Here is a 20772-nt window from a genome sequence, read left to right as displayed (position 1 = left end):
CAGATCATTGTGCAGTGTTCATCAACCGGAAGGGATTCCACTCCTCAATGTGCTGATTGTCTGTGACCACAGTAAGTTTCTCATGCATGTGTGTGCACGGTTTCCTGGAAGCTGCCATGGTTCCGAGATCCTGCGCCAGGCAAGTCAACACCAGGTGTTTGCACCGCCAAACAAACTGAGCAGGTGGCTCCTCGGAGACAGGAGCTGTCCTCAGAGGACCTGGCTGTTGACAAATGTCGGGATCCCTGCCGGCAGTGCCAAGGAGAATTGCAATCGGAGCCACATCACCGCTAGTGCAATCATTGAGCAAGCCACTGGCTCTCTGTAAATGAGATTCAGCCTTGACAGATCTGAGGATGCCTTTCAGAATATCCCAGCAAGTGTCTCCAGAAAGGTGCTGTTCCTTGCATAACGGAGCTTCCAGAGAAGACAGCTGCAGACCACTTGTCATCTTCTGAGAAGGAGGAGGAGGACAAAGAGAAGCATAATATGGACAAAGCAACTGTAGTGGCAGGTCTGGTTGAGAGCAGCCTGTGTCAGCCTCACAGAGGTACAGATAACCAACAAACCTAAATATAGATGGCAATGTAACCCTGAATGCTCTGGGTTCCCACTACTCCCAGTACAAAGCATTCCCACAGTCATAAATGGCACTATCACAATCACACCGACTACACATCCACACTGGATGTGTCATTCTGCTGTCCATTAAGGAATCAGGATGCTGCAATGTAAAAAGTTTCCTCATTAACTTTTCACAAATTAAGCAACATATGGGTGCCATGGTGGCACAGTGGCTAGCACTGCTGCCTCACAGCACCAGGGATCCTGGTTCAATTCCGGCCTTGGGTCACTGTTTGTGTGGAGTTTGCACATTCTCCCGTGTTTGCGTGGGTTTCCTCCGGGTGCGCCGTTTTCCTACCACATTCCAAAGACTTGCTGGTTAGGTGGGTTGGCCATGCTAAATTGCCCCTTAGTGTCCCAGGATGCCTAGATTAGTGGGGTAATTGTGTGGGGTTATGGGGATTGGGTGGGGAGTGGGCCTGGGTAAGACGCTCTTTCAGAGAGTCAGTGCAGACTCAATGGGTCGAATGGGCTCCTTCTGCACTGGAGGGATTCAATGAAATAAAAACATTTAGTTGGTTACAAAGTGAATCTCCATGTGGAACTGAGAATTCTTCCTCTTCCTGTTACTATGTGGTGGTGTAACCCTGTGGTTTTCAGCAGAGTGAGAGGCAGGCCGCCCATTCCTCTGCTTGGATCAATGAGATGCCCATGGGCGTCCCCTGGGCTATGAAGCCATACCAATGACTGCCCAACCTGCACCTGTGCAAGCGCAGACTTGGTTATGTGGGAAGGAGGCAACACTTGGGCCATGCGATCTAGCAACACTTGACCCGGAGTAGTACCAACAGGAAGAAGGCTGTGTGGCCAGACATGAAGGAAAGTTGCAGAGAGAAAGCAGAGGTACAAACAGAGGAGGTGAAAGGTGAAGGCCCAGATGCAGACACAAAGAGAAAAGATGAGAGACAGAGAGAGGAGGACACCAATATCCTATAAAGAAAAGAAGAAAATCATCTTCGGGAAGTTTTTCTGTTTGGCAGAAAAGGAGCTGAAAGCTTTTGAGTCCATAGCATAGAATCATAGATTCCCTATAGTGCAGAGAGAGGCCATCCAGCCCATCGAGTCATAGAAACATAGAAAATGGGGGCAGGATCAGGCCATTCGCCCCTTCAAGCCAGTACCAGCATTCAATATGATTATGGCTGGTCATGCGCTTTCTGTATTCCACTCCTGCTTTCTCTCCATACCTCTTGATTCACTTGATCCCAGAGTCTGCACTGACTTTCCAAAAGAGCATCTCACCCAGGCCCACCCACCTGTCCGATCCCCGTCCATTTAGCATGGCCAATCCACCTAACCTGCACATCTTTGGAGTGTGGGAGGAAACCGGGGAACCCGGAGGAAACCCACGCAGGCACGGGGAGAACGCGCAGACTCCACACAGACAGTGACCCGAGGCTGGAATTGAACTCGGGTCCCCAGTGCTGAGAGGCTGTGCTGACCCAATATATGAGCTAAAAATGGCCTACCACGTGGGAAGCTGTGAGAAAGACTGGGAAATGATGAAGAGCTGGGTGTTTTCCCACAAGCGGCCAATCTGTGAACCGGAATGCTATTGGTTCATTGGTTGAAAAGGAACTCTGGAAAGCTACACCATCAAACTTGTCATGTCTCAAAGGGAGAGAGCTTTTGTGGAATTCCGCTTTGCTGATGATAATCGCACCTGTGAGACTGAGAGGTGAAAACTGTTTTTGGAGACTCCTGTCCTACCCTGCGTGAATAAAGACTGGCATACTGTAGAACTGTTTGGCAACATGGTGGGCACGGTGGCACAGTGGTTAGCACTGCTGGCTCACAGCACCAGGAACCCAGGTTCGATTCTGGCTTTGGGTCACTGTCTGTTTGGAGTTTGCATGTTCTCCACATGTCTGCGTGGGTTTCCTCCGGGTGCTCCGGTTTCCTCCCACAGTCCAAAGATGTGCGGGTTAGGTTGATTGGCCATGCTAAATTGCCCCTGAGTGTCAGGGGATTAATAGGACCTGGGTGGGATTGTTGTTGGTGCAGGCTCGATGGGCCGAAAGGCTTCCTTCTGCACTGTAGGGTTTCTATGATTCTATGACATAATACCTAATATGCCAAAGGAGAATAAAGTTTTAAAGTTTATTTATTAGTCACAAGTAGGCTTACATTACTCCAGCACCTCTTCGGGTACACTGAGGGAGAATTTAGCATGGCCAATCCACCTAACCAGCACATCTTTCGGACTGTGGGAGGAAACTGGAGCACCCGGAGGAAACCCACACAGACACGGGGAGACTGTGCAAACTCTGCACAGACAGTGACCCGAGGCCGGAATGGAACCTGGATCCCTGGCGCTGTGAAGCAGCAGTGCCAACCACTGTGCCACCGTGTCACCCCAATGGTTGAAGTTGTGTAAGGTGTGTCCTTTTTGTATCAACTTTCCAAAGTGAATTTATTCCTTTTATTTGAAATCTCATTTGCCTGTGAATTCATGTTTAATTTGCGTTGGTTCAAAATCACATTGAAGTATGATCTCTAAAATGTGGAACCTCATTGGTAATTTCTTCATTTGGGGGCCATTCAGTACACATGGTTATTCCGATTTATGGTTTCTCTCCTGGGATTGTTACATTGAATTGAATGCAGACCAGGCTCAATGGGTTAAATGGCTTTCTCCTGTGTCGTGATGATGAACATATAAATAATATGTAGATAATTAGCTTATCAGAGATGGATGGGTGTTCAAGGCTGAAGATTTGCATCTGAACTACATCCTGCCACAGAATCATTGCAGCAGAGAAGGAGGCCATTTGGCCCATCATGTCTGCACCAGCATTCCAAACGAGCATCATGGCTTAGTGCCATTCCCCAGCCTATTTCCCCCAAACCCCTGAACATTGTTTCTATTCAAATGATCATCTAACGCCCTCTTGAATGTCTGGATTGAACCTGCCTCCACCACACTTCCAGACAGTGCATTCCAGATCCCAGACCACTCACTCTGTGAAAAAGATTTTTCGCACAACGCAATTGCTTCATTTGCAAATCACTTTAAATCTCTGCCCTCTCGTTCTTGATCATTTTACGAGTGATGCGCTATCAATAAGGCGAAAGACTACCGATATGCCAATACAAGTGTAGGCTTTTATACACAACAGAATCAGGAGCAGATCCCAAAAAATAACCAACCTGGACTGAACAAGGGGGAGGAGACAGCCACCTTTATACTAGGTGCCGAGGAGAGGAACCAAACTGGAAGGGGATGTGTCCAGGTATGACAAGCACACACAACGGTGGTCCATACAGGACAAAGGCACAACTGAGGTCCACCACAACGAGCAGGAACAGTTTCTCCCTATCTACTCTGTCCAGCCCCCTCGTGATTTTGAACATCTCTATCAAGTCTCCTCTTAGCCTTCTTCTCTCCAAGGAGAACAGTCTCTCCAATCCAGCTTCATTACTGAAGTTTCTCATTCCTGGAACCATTCTTGTAACCTCTGCTGCACTCAAAGCATTCTCATCCTTCCAATAGTGTGGTACCCAGAACTGTACACAGTATTCCCGCTGAGGTCTAACTGGTGTCTTGTGAAAGTTTGGCATAACCCCCATGCTCTTGTACTCTATGCCCCTATTAAAGTTTAAAGTTTATTAGTTAGGAAGTCGAGGAAGCTGATCCTTTGTCTCTCGGTCCTGTTTGGAGGGTGTGGCTATTCTATTCATATCCTCTGTCCTGCAGAGTGGCCATGGAGAATTCAGGCAGCTGGTGTTGCTGCTGCTGGTTCCTCTTTGCCTCTTCCAATGTTGTTATTTGGTAATGGCTCTCCAAGCTGCTCTCATTCTACAGTAAAATGTCTCACAACACCAGGTTAAAGTCCAACAGGTTTATTTGGAACCATGAGCTTTCGGAGCGCTGCTCCCTCATCAGGTCACCTGATGAAGGAGCAGTGCTCCGAAAGCTTGTGATTCCAAATAAACCTGTTGGACTTTAACCTGGTGTTGTGAGATTTCTTACTGTGCCTGCCCCAGTCCAACGCCAGCATCTCCGCATCATTCTACAGCAAAGATGGAGAGCAGATCAATTTAGATCAAGGTATGTAAGATCCCAGTGTAAGTCAAATGTTTTCCAAAAGGTTGTCCCTGTCTTGTGAAACAGAGACATCACTAAGACAAGCACTAAGAGTACAAACCTTTTCCAGTAGGTGTGGCTACAACTGTTGTGTCTCTCTGGGCAGAATTCTCCCATGGCCCAGCCAACGGGTTCAATGGCGGGTGGTGGTGGTGGTGAGGAGGGGGGTGGGGTGAGAATTTGGCAGGAGCCTAAAAATCGGTTTCACATCGGTGTGAATTTCCCGCGGGATCTTCCTCTGCTGCCCGCCATGGCGGGTGAGGAAATCCACTGGAGGCCAGCGTGGAACCAATTTGCATCCCACTAATGAGATGCAGATGAAGGCCTGATCGGAATCTCCCCCTTCCTTCCCCACCCCACCCCCGTCCCATTCCAGATTCTTGCCGCGACACCAGCGGGAAAACAGGCCAGTCCAGAATGCCTGGGACAACATGGCGTGCAAATGTCAGGACTCACCTGAACAATGCCTGGGGCTGCCTCCAGAGTTTGAGATGGAGGCCACCAGCAACCCTGTACCCCAAAACCCCACAACAGAGGATGGCGGGGGGGGGGGGGGGGGGTGTGGCGGGGTGGGATATCTACAGGTGGATCCTCCTGATTCAAGGAGATCCATCTTTCAGCCCGAGCGCATCCCTGAAGATCTATCTTCTTTTTCAGGAAATCCATCTTCTCTCTTCAACAGTGAGTGCCTTTTCAATAGGCCACCCAGACATGATAGTGGGGATCGTACCGTCAGGTTCACCCTGCCAAGGAATATGGCGCAAAACACCCGGCTACACAATGGATAAGGTCGGGGCTGGAGAATATGGCCTCCGCAGTGGGAACACTCCCCATTCCCCAGCCCCGCCACTGGACTAGATCTCAGATGGGAGAACTACGTGCCCCCTTTAATTGCTTTTTCAAGTGTCAGTCTCATGGACCAATGATTTGCTGCTGTGCTCTTACCTTGTGCACCCTGCCACACAGCTGGAGGGAGAAACAGCACGAGCTGCTGAAGCCGGAATGTTAAATGAAAGGTTAAATTGTCAATTAGTTGCAATTTAACATATTTAAATATCTCACCATACACATTCGAAGGGGGTATCTGCTCGCTACTGAATGCACGCCTGTCAAATGCCAACAACCAGCGGGAACATGTTCCCCCCACACTGCCAATGTTCATGGCTTTAAACACCCCTGCCCTGCCCACCCCACCCCCCACACAGGCACCCAAGCCTGTCCTCCCACCACTCTTGGTAAATAAAATTGCGCCCAACATTCCAGCTGATGCCTCACCAGTGAATTAATTATTTTGCCAATTTTTAAAAATGATAACACATAGGCTGGAATTTTACCAGCCGCCCGCCGTGGAATTGGGGTAGGCGAGGCTCGCACAACGGCATTCTCTGTTGGCCTCGGGTGGGGTCTTACAAGCCTCGGGCGGGCGAGGCAGTAAAACTCCGGCAATAAAGTCCAACGCAGTTAGCGACAGCCAAAGTGGGCAGAATCCAAAATCATACAATACTTTCCTGCCGAAAATGTTGTCCGCGCCATTACAAGATTCAAAGACATTGCCCGTCACTCCTATCAAATCTGTCATCGACCATAAAACATCGAAAAAGGTCATCACTGCAGAATCTCAGAAATAAAGATACGGCTGGTTAAACAACATTTGCCTCACCTGATCAGATTAACCTTCCCGATCAGTGCCACCTGCTCCTGGAGGACCATGCAAAGGGCATCAAGGGAAAGATGAAACAGGCTCAGGGGCATCGGGGAAAAGTCTAAGACAATGACGATACAGCGTTCCTGTATTACGCCAAAGAGCTGTTTGCTGCCACTGGTCAGCCACTCCAACCGTCGCTGGAAGAATCTTATTGCCCTGGTCAGGGCAACGGCAAACTGCTGAAGCTGTTCTTTACTGACCGTGAGCTGCAAAGGAGAAGACAAACAGCTGACAGTATTTGTCGACACACACATAAATATTTGAAATTAAGCCACTTTGGCTCCTCAACCCAAATTTATGGTGAACCAGTGAAAGGTTGCAAGTGTTTGGTTGTTTGAAATAGTTTTGCACATAGCTGTATCCTTGTTAGAATCACCAGTGATCCAGCTGACATCTAACATTGATGTGTTCATTATCTATTTCGTAACTTCCATTTATTCACTTTCGCCGAAAGGTTTTACAAGTTCAGTTCAGAGGGGCTTTTTTTTGGAGAAGGTGAGCAGAGGAAAGAGAAAATAACTCATTTTATATTTCTTAACATCACAGAGCAGAATTTTTCTATAATTTGTCAGAGTGTCAGGCTCTGGCTGAAATCCAGATCATAGATCATAGAATCCCTATAGTACAGAAGGAGGCCATTCGGCCCATCGAGTCTGCACCGACCATAATCCTACCCAAGCCCTATTCCCGTAACTCCGTGCACTTACCCTGCTAATCCCCCTGACACTAGGGCCAATTTAGCATGGCCAATCCACCTAATCCGCGCAACTTTGGAGTGTGGGAGGAAACCGGAGCACCCGGAGGAAACCCACGCAGACACATCAACCACACTGACAGGAACAACAGCACACAAAATGGGAACCCCCCCCCACAAGAGGGCCAACGCCTGGCACTGCCCCTGGCATGGGTTGGCACTGCCAAGTTGGCACAGGTTGAGACTGTCAAGCTGGCAGTGCTCAACATATCCCTCCCCCCAACCCCCCCGGGTTATACTTACCTTGGTGCCCCCAATGGGATCCCCTCAACTGCTTCATATTATTAAACAGCTGTTGTGAACCTCACCAATGTGACATCAATTCAATGAGGTATGGGGTCGGTTAGCTCAGCTGGCTGGACAGCTAGTCAGCAATGCAGAATGACGCCAACAGCGTAGGTTCAATTCCTGTGCCAGCTGAGGTTATTCATGAAGGTCCTGCCTTCTCAATCTTGCCCCTGAGGTGTGATGATCCTCAGGTTAAATCAGCATCAGTCAACTCTCCCCCTCAAAGTCCCCATGGTCATCGGGGGCTATGGTGACTTTATTATTATTTAGTGATGGGGCGAAATATATGGCTTAGAAGCACATTATTTATTTTTAAACATAGTTCAATTTTTCACAATGAGGAGTGGGGGAAAGAAAATTAGAAAACGAGATCTCGCCGCCGATAATCTCATTTACTGACTCTCACAGTATTTTAGAGTCATTGAGATAGAGGTTTATAGCGTGGAAACAGGCCCTTTGGCCCAACTTATCCATGCCGCCCATTTTTTTAAACCCCGAAGCTAGTCCCAATTGCCCGCATTTGGCCCATATCCCTCTATACCCATCTTATCCATGTAACTGTCTAAATGCTTTTTAAAAGACAAAATTGTACCCGCCTCTACTACTACCTCTGGCAGGTTGTTCCAGACACTCACCACCCTCTGTGTGAAACAATTGCCCCCTGGACACTTTTGTATCTCTCCCCTCTCACTTTAAACCTATGCCCACTGGTTTTAAGACTCCCCTACCTTTGGGAAAAGATATTAACTATCTAGCTGATCTGTGCCCCTCATTATTTTATAGATCTCATTATTTTGTGCCAGTGTTGCCATTCTTGCTGACAGTGAACAACGGCACAAAATCACCCCAATAGAGTTTTATAGCACAAAAAGAGGCCCTTCAGCCCATTGTGTCTGCGCCGGCCATCAAGCACCTATCTATTCTAATCCCATTTCCCAGCAATTAGTCCACACCCTTGTGTGCTTTGGCATTTCAAGTGCTCATCTAAATCCTCCTTAAATTTTGGCATCTCCAACAAGAGAGAACCTAACTATACCACCTTGACATTCAAGGCCATTACCATTGCTGAATCCCCAACTATCAACATTCCAGGGATAACCATTGACCAGAAACTGAATGGACTAGCCATATAAATACTGTGGCTACCATAATAGGTCAAAGGTTAGAAATCCTGCAGCGAGTAACTCACCTCCTGACGCCCAATATCTGTCCACCATCTACAAGGCACAAGTCAGGAATGAGATGGAATATTCACCACTTGACTGGATGAGTACAGCTCCAACAACACTCAAGAAGCTCAACACCATCCAGGTAAAGCAGCTGGCTTGATTGGCACTCCATCCACAAACATTCACTCCCACCACCACCGACGCACAGCAGCAGCAGTGTGTACCATCTACAAGATGCACTGTCGGGACTTACCAAGCCTCCTTAGACAGCACCTTCCAAACCCATGACTAAATACCATCTAGAAGGACCAGGGCAGACACATGGGAACATCACCGCCTGCAAGATCCCCCCTCAAGCCACTCACTATCCTGACTTGGAAATATATCGCTGTTCCTTCACTGTCACTGGGTCAAAATCCTGGAATTCCCTCCCTAACAACACTGTAGGTGTACCTACACCACATGGACTGCAGTGGTTCATGAAGGCAGCTCACCACCACCTTCTCCAGGGCAATTAGAGATGGGCAATAGATGCTGGCCCAGCGCACATCCCATGAGTGAATTTTTTATAAAATTCTCTCCCAAATCCCATTTGCTTTCCCCCTCATCACTGCTCACCATTTCCACCTGGTAACAGGTCCTGGCAGGTTTATCCCACACATGCAGAGCTTTAAAGAACTCGAGAGAAAAGAGTCCAATATTCAGCTGCACTGAGTGTGCAACAATCCAATTCAGAATCCCATAGTAACATATTCCATCCAGACAGCTAGATATTATCTTTGGTTCACAGTTGCTGCTTTAATGAAAGATGTGCTACAGCAGCCACCAAAAAGGCAGAGACACTTTGACATATGGGAATGATGGGACAGTTTAAAAAGATGCTTATTTACATACTAAGTCCCAACTGAAAAGCTCCAAAATTCATGCCAAACTCTAAGCCTAAGACCAGATCCCAACTGTATGATTCTCAGGCTCCAAGATAAAAGGTCACATCTGTTTCCCACATTGGACCACTTCCATCACCTCTGCCTTAGAGGAGAGCTGCACAGCATGACACTGAATACAAGGCAAAATTGTCACCTCTGATTATATGACAGGCACCCGTCCAGTGCAAGTCATTGCAACTGGTATCTATCCAGGTATCCAGGCTCCTCATATCAGCATGGCCTTTGTAAACAGAAAGGACTTGCACTGAATTAACATTCAGGTGGTATCTGGCCAGAGAAACATTAGTTTTGTCATGGTGCTCATTGTCAAGGAATTCCTTCTGGCCAGATTTTACACACCCATTCAAACTGTGATCTGTAAGGGGATCAAGGGTTATGGGGAAAGAGCAGGAATGTGGGCATGAAGAATGTTGGATCAGCCATGATCCTATTGAATGGCGGAGCAGACTCGAGGGGCCGAACGGCCTACTCCTGTTCCTATTTCTTATCATCTTATGGAAGGGGCCTTTTATTTGGCCACTTAAAGTGATTCAATTGACGTCTGGGTAAGTGGTCCCTGCAGCCAGCAAGATGGTATGGTTGGCAGAATACGACATGCATAGCACCCTGCCACCCCCTCGTCATCAGGATCGTCCAGTCTTGCCACAAGTGGGCATCACGGTGGCACAGTGGTTAGCACTGCTGCCTCACAGCGCCAGGGACTCAGATTCGATTCCCGGCTTGGGTCACTGTCTGTGTGGAGTTTGCACATTCCTCCCATGTCTGCATGGGTTTCCTCCAGGTGCTCCGGTTTTCTCCCACAGTCCAAAGATGTGCAGGTTAGGTTGATTGGCCATGCTAAATTGCCACTTAATGTCAGGGGGACTAATAGGGTAAATACGTAGGGCTTCGGGAATAGGGCTTGGGTGGGATTCTAGCCAGTGAAGGCTAGATGGGCCAAATGGCCTCCTTCTGCACTGTGGGGATTTTATGATTCAATGTAGTCAATGGATTGAATTTCTTGTGGCGAGTCTAATTTGTCAGGGGAGTGGGAAAGGGAGTTGTAGTCCAGAAGTCAGTGAGGGTGGTGAGGTATTGGGGAAGGTATCAGGGTCAAGGGTGGGTACTGGTAGACAGGAAGGTGGGTTGAAGTGTGTCTACTTCAATGCAAGGAGCATCCGGAACAAGGTAGATGAACTTGGGGCGTGGATTGGTACTTGGGACTACGATGTTGTGGCCATTACGGAGACGTGGGTAGAACAAGGACAGGAATGGTTGTTGGACGTTCCGGGGTATAGATGTTTCACTAAGTGTAGGGAAGCTGGTAAAAGACGTGGAGGAGTGGCATTGTTAATCAAGGATAGTTTAACGGCTGCGGAAAGGCACTTCGTGGGGGATCTGCACACTGAGGTAATATGGGCTGAAGTTAGAAATAGGAAAGGAGCGGTCACGTTGCTAGGAGTTTACTATAGGCCCCCAAATAGTAATAGAGATGTGGAGGAAGAAATTGCTAAGCAGATTATGGATATGTGTGGGGGTCACAGGGTAGTTGTCATGGGGGACTTTAACTTTCCAAATATTGATTGGAACCTTTGTAGGTCAAATAGTTTGGATGGGGCAGTTTTTGTGCAGTGTGTGCGGGAGGGTTTCCTGACACAATATGTGGATGGGCCGACTAGAGGTGAGGCCACATTGGATTTGGTACTGGGAAATGAACCGGGCCAAGTGTTAGATTTGGTTGTGGGAGAGCAATTTGGAGATAGTGACCACAATTCGGTGTCTTTTGTTATTGCAATGGAGGGGGATAGGGCCGTACGGCAGGGCAAGGTTTACAATTGGGGGAGGGGTAATTATGATGCGATTAGGCAAGAATTAGGGGGCATAAGCTGGGAACAGAAACTGTCAGAGAAAGGAACTAATGAAAAGTGGAACTTTTTCAAGGAACAAATACTGGATGTCCTTGATAGGTATGTTCCTGTCAGGCAGGGAGGAAATGGCCGAGTGAGGGAACCATGGTTCACAAAAGAGGTGGAATGTCTTGTGAAAAGGAAGAGGGAAGCTTATGTAGGGATGAGGAAACAAGGTTCAGATGGCTCGATTGAGGGTTACAAGTTAGCAAGGAATGAGCTGAAAAAGGGGCTTAGGAGAGCTAGGAGGGGACATGAGAAGTCCTTGGCGGGTCGGATCAAGGAAAACCCCAAGGCTTTTTACTCTTATGTGAGGAATAAAAGAATGACCAGGGTGAGGTTAGGGCCGGTCAAGGACAGTAGTGGGAACTTGTGTATGGAGTCAGTAGAGATAGGCGAGGTGATGAATGAATACTTTTCTTCAGTGTTCACCAAGGAGAGGGGCCATGTTTTTGAGGAAGAGAAGGTGTTACAGGCTAATAGGCTGGAGGAAATAGATGTTCGGAGGGAGGATGTCTTGGCAGTTTTGAATAAACTGAAGGTCGATAAGTCCCCTGGGTCTGATGAAATGTATCCTAGGATTCTGTGGGAGGCAAGGGATGAGATTGCAGAGCCTTTGGCGTTGATCTTTGGGTCCTCGCTGTCCACGGGGATGGTGCCAGAGGACTGGAGAATGGCGAATGTTGTTCCTCTGTTTAAGAAAGGGAATAGAAATGACCCTGGTAATTATAGACCGGTTAGTCTTACTTCGGTGGTTGGTAAATTGATGGAAAGGGTCCTTAGGGATGGGATTTACGACCATTTAGAAAGATGCGGATTAATCCGAGATAGTCAGCACGGATTCGTGAAGGGCAAGTCGTGCCTCACAAATTTGATAGAATTTTTTGAGGAGGTAACTAAGTGTGTTGATGAAGGTAGGGCAGTTGATGTCATATACATGGATTTTAGTAAGGCGTTTGATAAGGTCCCCCATGGTCGGCTTATGATGAAAGTGAGGAGGTGTGGGATAGAGGGAAAGTTGGCCGATTGGATAGGTAACTGGCTGTCTGACCGAAGACAGAGGGTGGTGGTCGATGGAAAATTTTCGGATTGGAGGCAGGTTGCTAGTGGTGTGCCGCAGGGATCAGTGCTTGGTCCTCTGCTCTTTGTGATTTTTATTAATGACTTAGAGGAGGGGGCTGAAGGGTGGATCAGTAAATTTGCTGATGACACCAAGATTGGTGGAGTAGTGGATGAGGTGGAGGGCTGTTGTAGGCTGCAAAGAGACATAGATAGGATGCAAAGCTGGGCTGAAAAATGGCAAATGGAGTTTAACCCTGATAAATGTGAGGTGATTCATTTTGGTAGGACTAATTTAAATGTGGATTACAGGGTCAAAGGTAGGGTTCTGAAGACTGTGGAGGAACAGAGAGATCTTGGGGTCCATATCCACAGATCTCTAAAGGTTGCCAGTCAAGTGGATAGAGCTGTGAAGAAGGCCTATAGTGTGTTAGCTTTTATTAACAGGGGGTTGGAGTTTAAGAGCCGTGGGGTTATGCTGCAACTGTACAGGACCTTGGTGAGACCACATTTGGAATATTGTGTGCAGTTCTGGTCACCTCACTATAAGAAGGATGTGGAAGCGCTGGAAAGAGTGCAGAGGAGATTTACCAGGATGCTGCCTGGTTTGGAGGGTAGGTCATATGAGGAAAGGTTGAGGGAGCTAGGGCTGTTCTCTCTGGAGCGGAGGAGGCTGAGGGGAGACTTAATAGAGGTGTATAAAATGATGAAGGGGATAGATAGAGTGAACGTTCAAAGACTATTTCCTCGGGTGGATGGAGCTATTACAAGGGGGCATAACTATAGGGTTCGTGGTGGGAGATACAGGACGGATATCAGAGGTAGGTTCTTTACGCAGAGAGTGGTTGGGATGTGGAATGGACTGCCTGCAGTGATAGTGGAGTCAGACACTTTAGAAACATTTAAGCGGTTATTGGATAGGCACATGGAGCACACCAGGATGATAGGGAGTGGGATAGCTTGATCTTGGTTTCAGATAAAGCTCGGCACAACATCGTGGGCTGAAGGGCCTGTTCTGTGCTGTACTGTTCTATGTCCTGCCTGAACGGGGCTTGAAAGTTGCAACTGTTAGCTCTGTTTCTCTCTCCGCAGATGCTGACTGAGCTGGTTAGTGTTTCTGGCATTTAGTCTTTATTTATGACAGATGTGAATACAAGAAGGAGAAAAGCAAAAGCAGAGATTTACAAATACAAATTGCCCATGTTCCTGCATTCTGGTTCACATACTTACATTGTAAATCCTACCATCCTTCCGCATGTATTGACGGAACAAGCCTTCCCCATAACATGATGACACGGACTTCCCCAGTCGACAGTCGAATTCTGTAAGACAAAATAAATGTGATTAACAAGACAATTTGTGTTTCTCAGCTTGAAATATTAGTAAAACGGACTACCTGGCTTCCCAGCATAGGAATTACCTTTCAGCACAGAGGCCAGAATCTTACCACCGTTCACGCCAGCGGGATTTTCCTATCCCGCCACAGTGAACGGAGATTTGGCTGGGCGCCAAATTCTCCGACCTCACTGCAGCGCGAGTGTGGCGAGAACAGGCGGTAAGATTGTGTTCTTGTCAGACCAGGTGGTCAATGTATGTCCATTAAAGTGTAGTAAATTCCAAGACAAACACTCCCAGTGTAATGCGGTAATCTTTTCTTGATGTACAACCACATTTTGTCAAGCCAAAAAATGGCCAGTAACTGGCAGAAACCTTAAGAGTATTGCTAGGCAGAGGGATCTGGGTGTACAGGTACACAGGTCACTGAGAGTGGCAACGCAGATGGAGAAGGTAGTCAAGAAGGCATACAGCATGCCTTCATCAGCCAGGGCATTTGAGTTTACAAATTGGCAAGTCATGTTGCAGCTTTATAGAACCTTAGTTAGGCCACACTTGGAATATAGTGTTCAATTCTGATTTACCACACCATCAGAAGGACGTGGAGGCTTTGGAGAGGGTACAGAAAAGATTTACCAGGATGTTGCCTGGGTATGGAGGGCATTAGCTATGAGGAGAGGTTGGAGAAACTTGGCTTGTTCTCACTGGAACGACAGAGGTTGAGGGGCAACCTGATAGAAGACTACAAGATTATGAGGGGCATGGACAGCGTGGATAGTCAGAAGCTTTTTCCCAGGGTGGAAGAGTCAATTGCTAGGGGGCACAGGTTTAAGCTGCGAGGAGCAAGGTTTAAAGGAGATGTACGAGGCAAGTTTTTTTACACAGAGGGTGGTGGGTGCTTTGGACCTTGCTGCCAGGGGAGGTGGTGGAAGCAGATACAATAGTGGCTTTTAAGGTGCGTCTTGACAAATACATGAATAGGATGGGAATAGAAGGATATGGTCCCCAGAAGGGTTGTGGGTTTTAGTTCAGACGAGCAGCATGGTCGGTGCAGGCTTGGAGGGCCAAGCTGTGGTTCCTGTGCTGTAATTTTCTTTATTCTTTGTTTTTTGTTCAAAACAAAATTGAGTCATTTCAAAGTTACCACATTCACTGCACGCTCATATTCATAACAGTAAATCATATTTTAGAACAACCATTGTTCATTTTTATGAAGCATACACTGATTTTCAAATAAAAGATACACCTTGGATATATTTCTTTCTGCAAGGTTAGATAGCTCATAAATAAAAAAAGTTAAAACTAAGCATGTTGCGTACATAAAAATTATTTTCATCGAGTTATACAGTACAGAAGGGGCCCTTCGGCCCGTTGTCTCTGCACTGACAAAACTACACTAAATCTACATTAATCCTACTTTCCAACACCTGGTCCATAGCCTTGAATGTTATGATATCTCAAGTGCTCATCCCTATACCTTTTAAATGTTGTGAGGTTTCCCACCTCTACTAGCCCCAGGCAGCGCATTTCAGACTCCCACCATCCCCTGCATGAAATTTATTTTCCTCAAAACCCCCTCTAAACCTCCTGCTATCCTTAAAATTGCACCTCCTCATTATTGATCCTTCAACTTTTTTTAATTCACTCATGAGACATGGGTGTCGCTGGCTGGCCAACATTTATTACCAATCCCTAGCTGCTCAAAGGCAGCTGAGAATCAACCACATTGCTGTGGTTCTAAAGTCACATGTAGGCCAGACCAGGTAAGGATGGCAGATTTCCTTCCCTAAAGGACATTAGTGAACCAATTGGGTTTTTCCGACAATCATTTCATGGCTATCAGTCGATTCTTAATTCCAGATTTTGTTTTTATTGAATTCAAATTCCACCAGCTGCCTTGGCGGGATTCAAACCCAGGTCCCCAGAACATTAGCTGAGTTTCTGGATTAATAGCAACAATACCATGAGGTCATCGCCTCCCCTAAAGGGGATCAGATGCTTCCTATCCATCTTGTCCATACCCCTCATAATCTCACATTCAAAGTGTCCAACTGTTTCACCTAAATTGTGTTCCCATGTTTTTTTGCTATGTTTATTTGTTTAGTCACTCGGTACCAGAGTTGCAGTCAGTGGTGAATTGGCAACGCTCCTCGCTGACCTTGGAAAAAACAACCCACAAAAGGTGTTGTGGGCTCCAGAGCCTCAATTTTCCCTTTTCCAAACTGACACATTGGGGGATGTGTGGCACTAAGCAACAGTAAAGTCATCAAGCAGACGAATCAGCCAATCAGAATGAAGGATTCTCACATACAGCCAGGCAAATAGTAAAACGCACAGATTATAGTTCATGTTTTAACCATTGTACGAAAAGCAAGATAAAGATTGGGATTCACACACAGGCTGAAGTTAGCAGCAGAGATATTCAACTTTTTAAAAAGTATTCTTACTTTAAAACTTATGAAATTTATAAATGTTCTTCTGAGGGAACAAAATTCCATGCTTATCAAATGAGTTTTTCAGCACCAAAAACGTTGTTTATCAGTGACTATGACTTAGCATGCAGTAAAAAAATTCAGCTGCACCTCATTCAAAAAAGCTGAACATTTTCAATGGCTTTTACAACAAGAATAATGCAGTTGAAGTTGACAACGATTTTGACTGGATCTATAAATACTGCAACAGTGCACCCGATGGAAGTGTCAGCAGCAGTCCTTTAATTTGAGGATGACGCCTACTCAGGGTCTGCCAAAGGTCTTCATGTGACTGAACTGGCTGATTCTTAACCCGTAGATCTTTGGGCACATACAATCCCTACAGTGCAGAAGGAGGCCATTCGGCCCATCGAGTCTGCACCGACTCTCTGACAGAGCATCTCATCCAGGCCCTATCCCCGTAACACCACATATTTACCCCGATAATTCCCCTAACCTACACATCTTGAGACACTAAGGAAGAATTTAACATGCCCAATCCACCTAACCTGCACATCTTTGGAGTGTGGGAGGAAACCAGAGCACCCGGAGGAAACCCACGCAGACATGGGGAGAATGTGCAAACTCCACACAGAGTCACTGGAGGCCGAAATTGAACCCAGGTCTCTGGCGTTGTGAGGTTGCAGTCCTAACCACTGTGCCATCGTGTCACCCCATGGGGCAAGACATCCCATGAGGTGGTGAGATCTGGAGTGCAGCATTTGCTTTCTTTTCTTTCCTTCTCTGCCACCGCTCTGCCTCATCTTTAAGACATTGTGAGTCAAAGTGTGATGCAGCATGTGGGACTGGACAAGTTGTTGCCATTCTGAACACTTGGTAGCAAGCTCCTCCCGGTCATTAGTGACAATGCAGCTGAATTTCCAAGAGAACTTCAGAGTGTCTTTGAAGGGTTTTCTTTCCACTCCATTGGAATGTTGACCATTTGAGAGTTAGAGATAACAGGACCTGGCGGGGGAAAGAGTTTTCATCCATCTGGACAGTGTCCAGTCCAGGACATTGTCCAGTCCATTGAAATTGATTTTGCAGGAGCTTTGCCTGAATGCTTGTGGAGCCAGCTTCAAAATGGAGACTAACATTTTTTCCATGGTCATTCCCTTGAAACCGAAGGATGCGGCGCAGGTATTGCCGATGGAATTTCTTCAATGCTGTTATACGTCGCTGTTACATAGTCCAGGTCTCACTGAAGTACAGGAGTGTGGTGACAACAGTTCGGTACATTCGGACTTTCATTAACTTGTGGAGATCGTTGTCATCAAACACTTGTTGCCGTGGTTTGTATAAGGTGGAGCTGATCTAGTGTCAGATCTTCTCATCAATGGTGGTCTTTGGAGAAAGGTGGCTGCCATGAAATGTGCTCAATGTATTCCAGGGTCCCTCCTTCAGCGAGGTGGGATAGTTGGCTGATCACCCAGAAGGCAAAAATGGTTCGGACCAGTATTCTTATCTCCCCATTTTACCAATGTTCCATTTAAAAGTATAGCTGACCAGTTCAGACCAAAAAACAAAGAACAAAGAAAAGTACAGCACAGAAACAGGCCCTTCGGCCACCCACGCCTGCGCCAATCATGATGCCTGCCTAAATTAAAACCGTATGCACTTATGGAGTCCATATCCTTACATTCCCATCCTATTCATGCATTCGTCCAGTTGCCCCTTAAATGCCGCAATTGTATCTTCTCCCATCACCTCCCTGGGCAGTGCATTCCAGACATTCACCACCCTCTGTGTAAAACACTTGCCTCGCACATCTCCTCTAAACTTTTCCCCACGCACCTTAAACCTATGTCTCTTAGTACTTGACTTTTCTATTTTGGAAAGAGCAACTGACTATCCACTCTGTCCGTGCCACTCATAATCTTGTAGACTTCTATTAAGTCACCCCTCAACCTCCGTCGTTCCAGTGAGAACAAACTGAGTTTATCCAACTTCTCTTCATAGCTAATACCCTCCAGACCAGGCAACATCCTGGTAAACCTCTTCAGTACCCTCTCCAAAACCTCCACACCCTTCTGGTAGTGTGGTGACCAGAATTGTACACAATATTCTAAATGAGGCCTAACCAAGGTTCTGTACAGCTGCAGCATGACCCGCCAATTTTTATACTCAATGCCCCGACCGATGAAGGCAAGCATGCCGTATGCCTTCTTGACTATTTTATCCACCTGTGTTGCCACTTTCAGTGATCGGTGGACATGTCCGCCCAGATCTCTTTGCCTGTCAATACTCCTAAGGGTGCTACCATTTACTGTAAAATTCATACATGCACTGGACCTTCCAAAATGCATTATCTCACATTTGTCCAGATTAAACTCCATTTGCCATTTCTCTGCCCAAGTCTCCAACCAGTCTACATATTGCTGTATCCTCTGACAATCCTCTTCACTACCCACAACTCCACCAATATTTGTGCCATCTGCGAACTTACGAATCAGACCAGCTACATTTTCCTCCAAATCATTTATATATACTACGAACAACAAAGGTCCCAGAACTGATCCCTGTGGAACACCATTAGTCACAGCCTTCCATTCAGAAAAGCATCCCTCTACTGCTACCCTCTGTCTTCTATGGCCAAGCCAGTACTGTATCCATCTTGTCAGCTCTCCTCTGATCCTGTGTGATTTCACCTTTTGTATCAGTCTACCATGAGGTACCTTATCGAAGTCTTGACTAAAGTCCACGTATACAACATCCACTGCCTTTCCCTCATCTATCATCTTCGTCACTTCTTTGCAAAACTCGATCAAATTAGTGAGGCATGACTTCCCCTTCACAAAACCATGCTGCCTATCACTAATGAGTCAATTTGCTTCCAAATGTGAGTAAATTCTGTCCCTAAGAATCTTTTCCAATAATTTCTCTACCACTGACGTAAGGCTCACTGGCCTATAATTTCCTGGATTATCCCTGCTGCTCTTCTTAAACAATGGAACAACATTGGCTATCCTCCAGTCCTCTGGAACTTCACCTGTAGCCAATGAGGATACAAAGATTTCTGTCAAGGCCCCAGCAATTTCCACCCTTGCTTCCCTCAGGCCCTGGGGACTTATCTATTTTAATGCTTTTTAAGATGCCCAATACCTCCTCCTTTTTGATTTCGACATGACCCAGAATATCTGCACACCCTACCCTAGGCTCCTCATCCATCAAGTCCCTCTCTTTGGTGAATACTGAGGCAAAGTATTCATTTGGTATCTCGCCCATTTCCTCCGGTTCCATGCATAGATTCCCTCCACTAAGCTTGAGTGGACCAACCTTTTCCCTGGCTACCCTCTTGCTCTTTACACTCAGGATTTTCCTTAATCCTGTTTGCCAAGGACTTTTCATGACCCCTTTTAGCCCTTCTAACTCCTTCCTTGAGTTCCTCCTACTTCCTTTATATTCTTCAAGGGTTTCATCTGTCCTAAGCCTTTTAGATCTTATGAATGTTTCCTTTTTCTTTTTGATAAGGTTCATAATATCCCTCGTTATCCAGGATTCCCGATACTTGCACACTTATCCTTCATCCTCACAGGTACATGCTGGTCCTGAATTCCAATCAACTGACATTTGAAAGACTCCCACATGTCGGATGTTGATTTACCCTCAAACAGCCTCCCCCAATCTACACTCTCCAGGTCCTGCCTAATGTTGTTGTAGTTAGTCTTCCCCCAGTTTAACACCTTTGCCCGAGGACCACTCTTGTCCAGTATTCTTATTTCCCTGTTTAACAGTTGTTTTTCCTGCTGGGCAAGTGTGAGTTGATATGAGCTATGTTTTGGCAATATTCAAGGGCAAGTTTCTTGTATGCAGAATTTAAGAGATCAGGAATGGTTCGCAAATCTGGCTGGAGAAGACTACAGCACTGCAATCCTTCGCAAAATGTGGATTGTATTTATTTGTAAAGGTGACTATGGCCGGAATTCTACCGCCTTGCCCTCCCCGGAATCGGGGTGGGCGAGGCTCGCAGAACAGAATTCCCCGTTGGCCTTGGGCAGGATTTTACAAGTCTCGCCCAAGCGAGGTCACAAAATCCCACCTTATGATTCCCATCTAGACAATAATTAATGCTGCCTCTAGAGGGGAAAGTCACTGCCAGGTGGATTGTAAATAGGGAGGCCTATGCTTGCCCCGATCCAGGTTTTAAAGACATCTCCGACTCGGACAGTTGCAGTCATATCATCATGGAACAGCTACAGGATTGTGATTGCATTTTTTAGATATCTAAATGGGGGTGGTACGGTGACACAGTGGTTAGCACTGCTTCCTCATAGCGCCAGGGACCCGGGTTCAATTCGGCTTTGGGTGATTGTCGGTGTGGAGTTTGCACGTTCTCCCCGTATCTGCGTAGGTTTCCTTTGGGTGCTCCGGTTTCCTCCCACTGTCCAAAGATGTGCTGGTTAGGTTGACTTGAGTTTCAGGGGGATTAACAGGGTAAATAGATGGG

The 20772-nt window shown here is 46.7% G+C and overlaps 1 protein-coding gene across 1 annotated transcript in view; it reads right to left on the bottom strand.

Moving 5' to 3' along the window:
• LOC144499475 (von Willebrand factor A domain-containing protein 3B-like) overlaps positions 1 to 20772 on the bottom strand; it is a 207827-nt gene that overhangs the window by 129980 nt on the left and 57075 nt on the right. Inside the window, exons 4-6 of the mRNA XM_078221465.1 lie at positions 15970 to 16012; positions 13750 to 13841; positions 6372 to 6622 (exon numbers count right to left, since the gene is read on the bottom strand). Of these exons, the coding sequence (XP_078077591.1) occupies positions 6372 to 6622; positions 13750 to 13841; positions 15970 to 16012 (386 nt within the window). The remainder of the gene's footprint in view (positions 1 to 6371; positions 6623 to 13749; positions 13842 to 15969; positions 16013 to 20772) is intronic.

This window comes from Mustelus asterias, chromosome 10 (assembly GCF_964213995.1).
Source record: "Mustelus asterias chromosome 10, sMusAst1.hap1.1, whole genome shotgun sequence".
NCBI classification, from domain to species: domain Eukaryota; kingdom Metazoa; phylum Chordata; class Chondrichthyes; order Carcharhiniformes; family Triakidae; genus Mustelus; species Mustelus asterias.
Note: the sequence above shows the minus strand (reverse complement) of the source record. Positions and strands in the feature narration are given on the sequence as shown.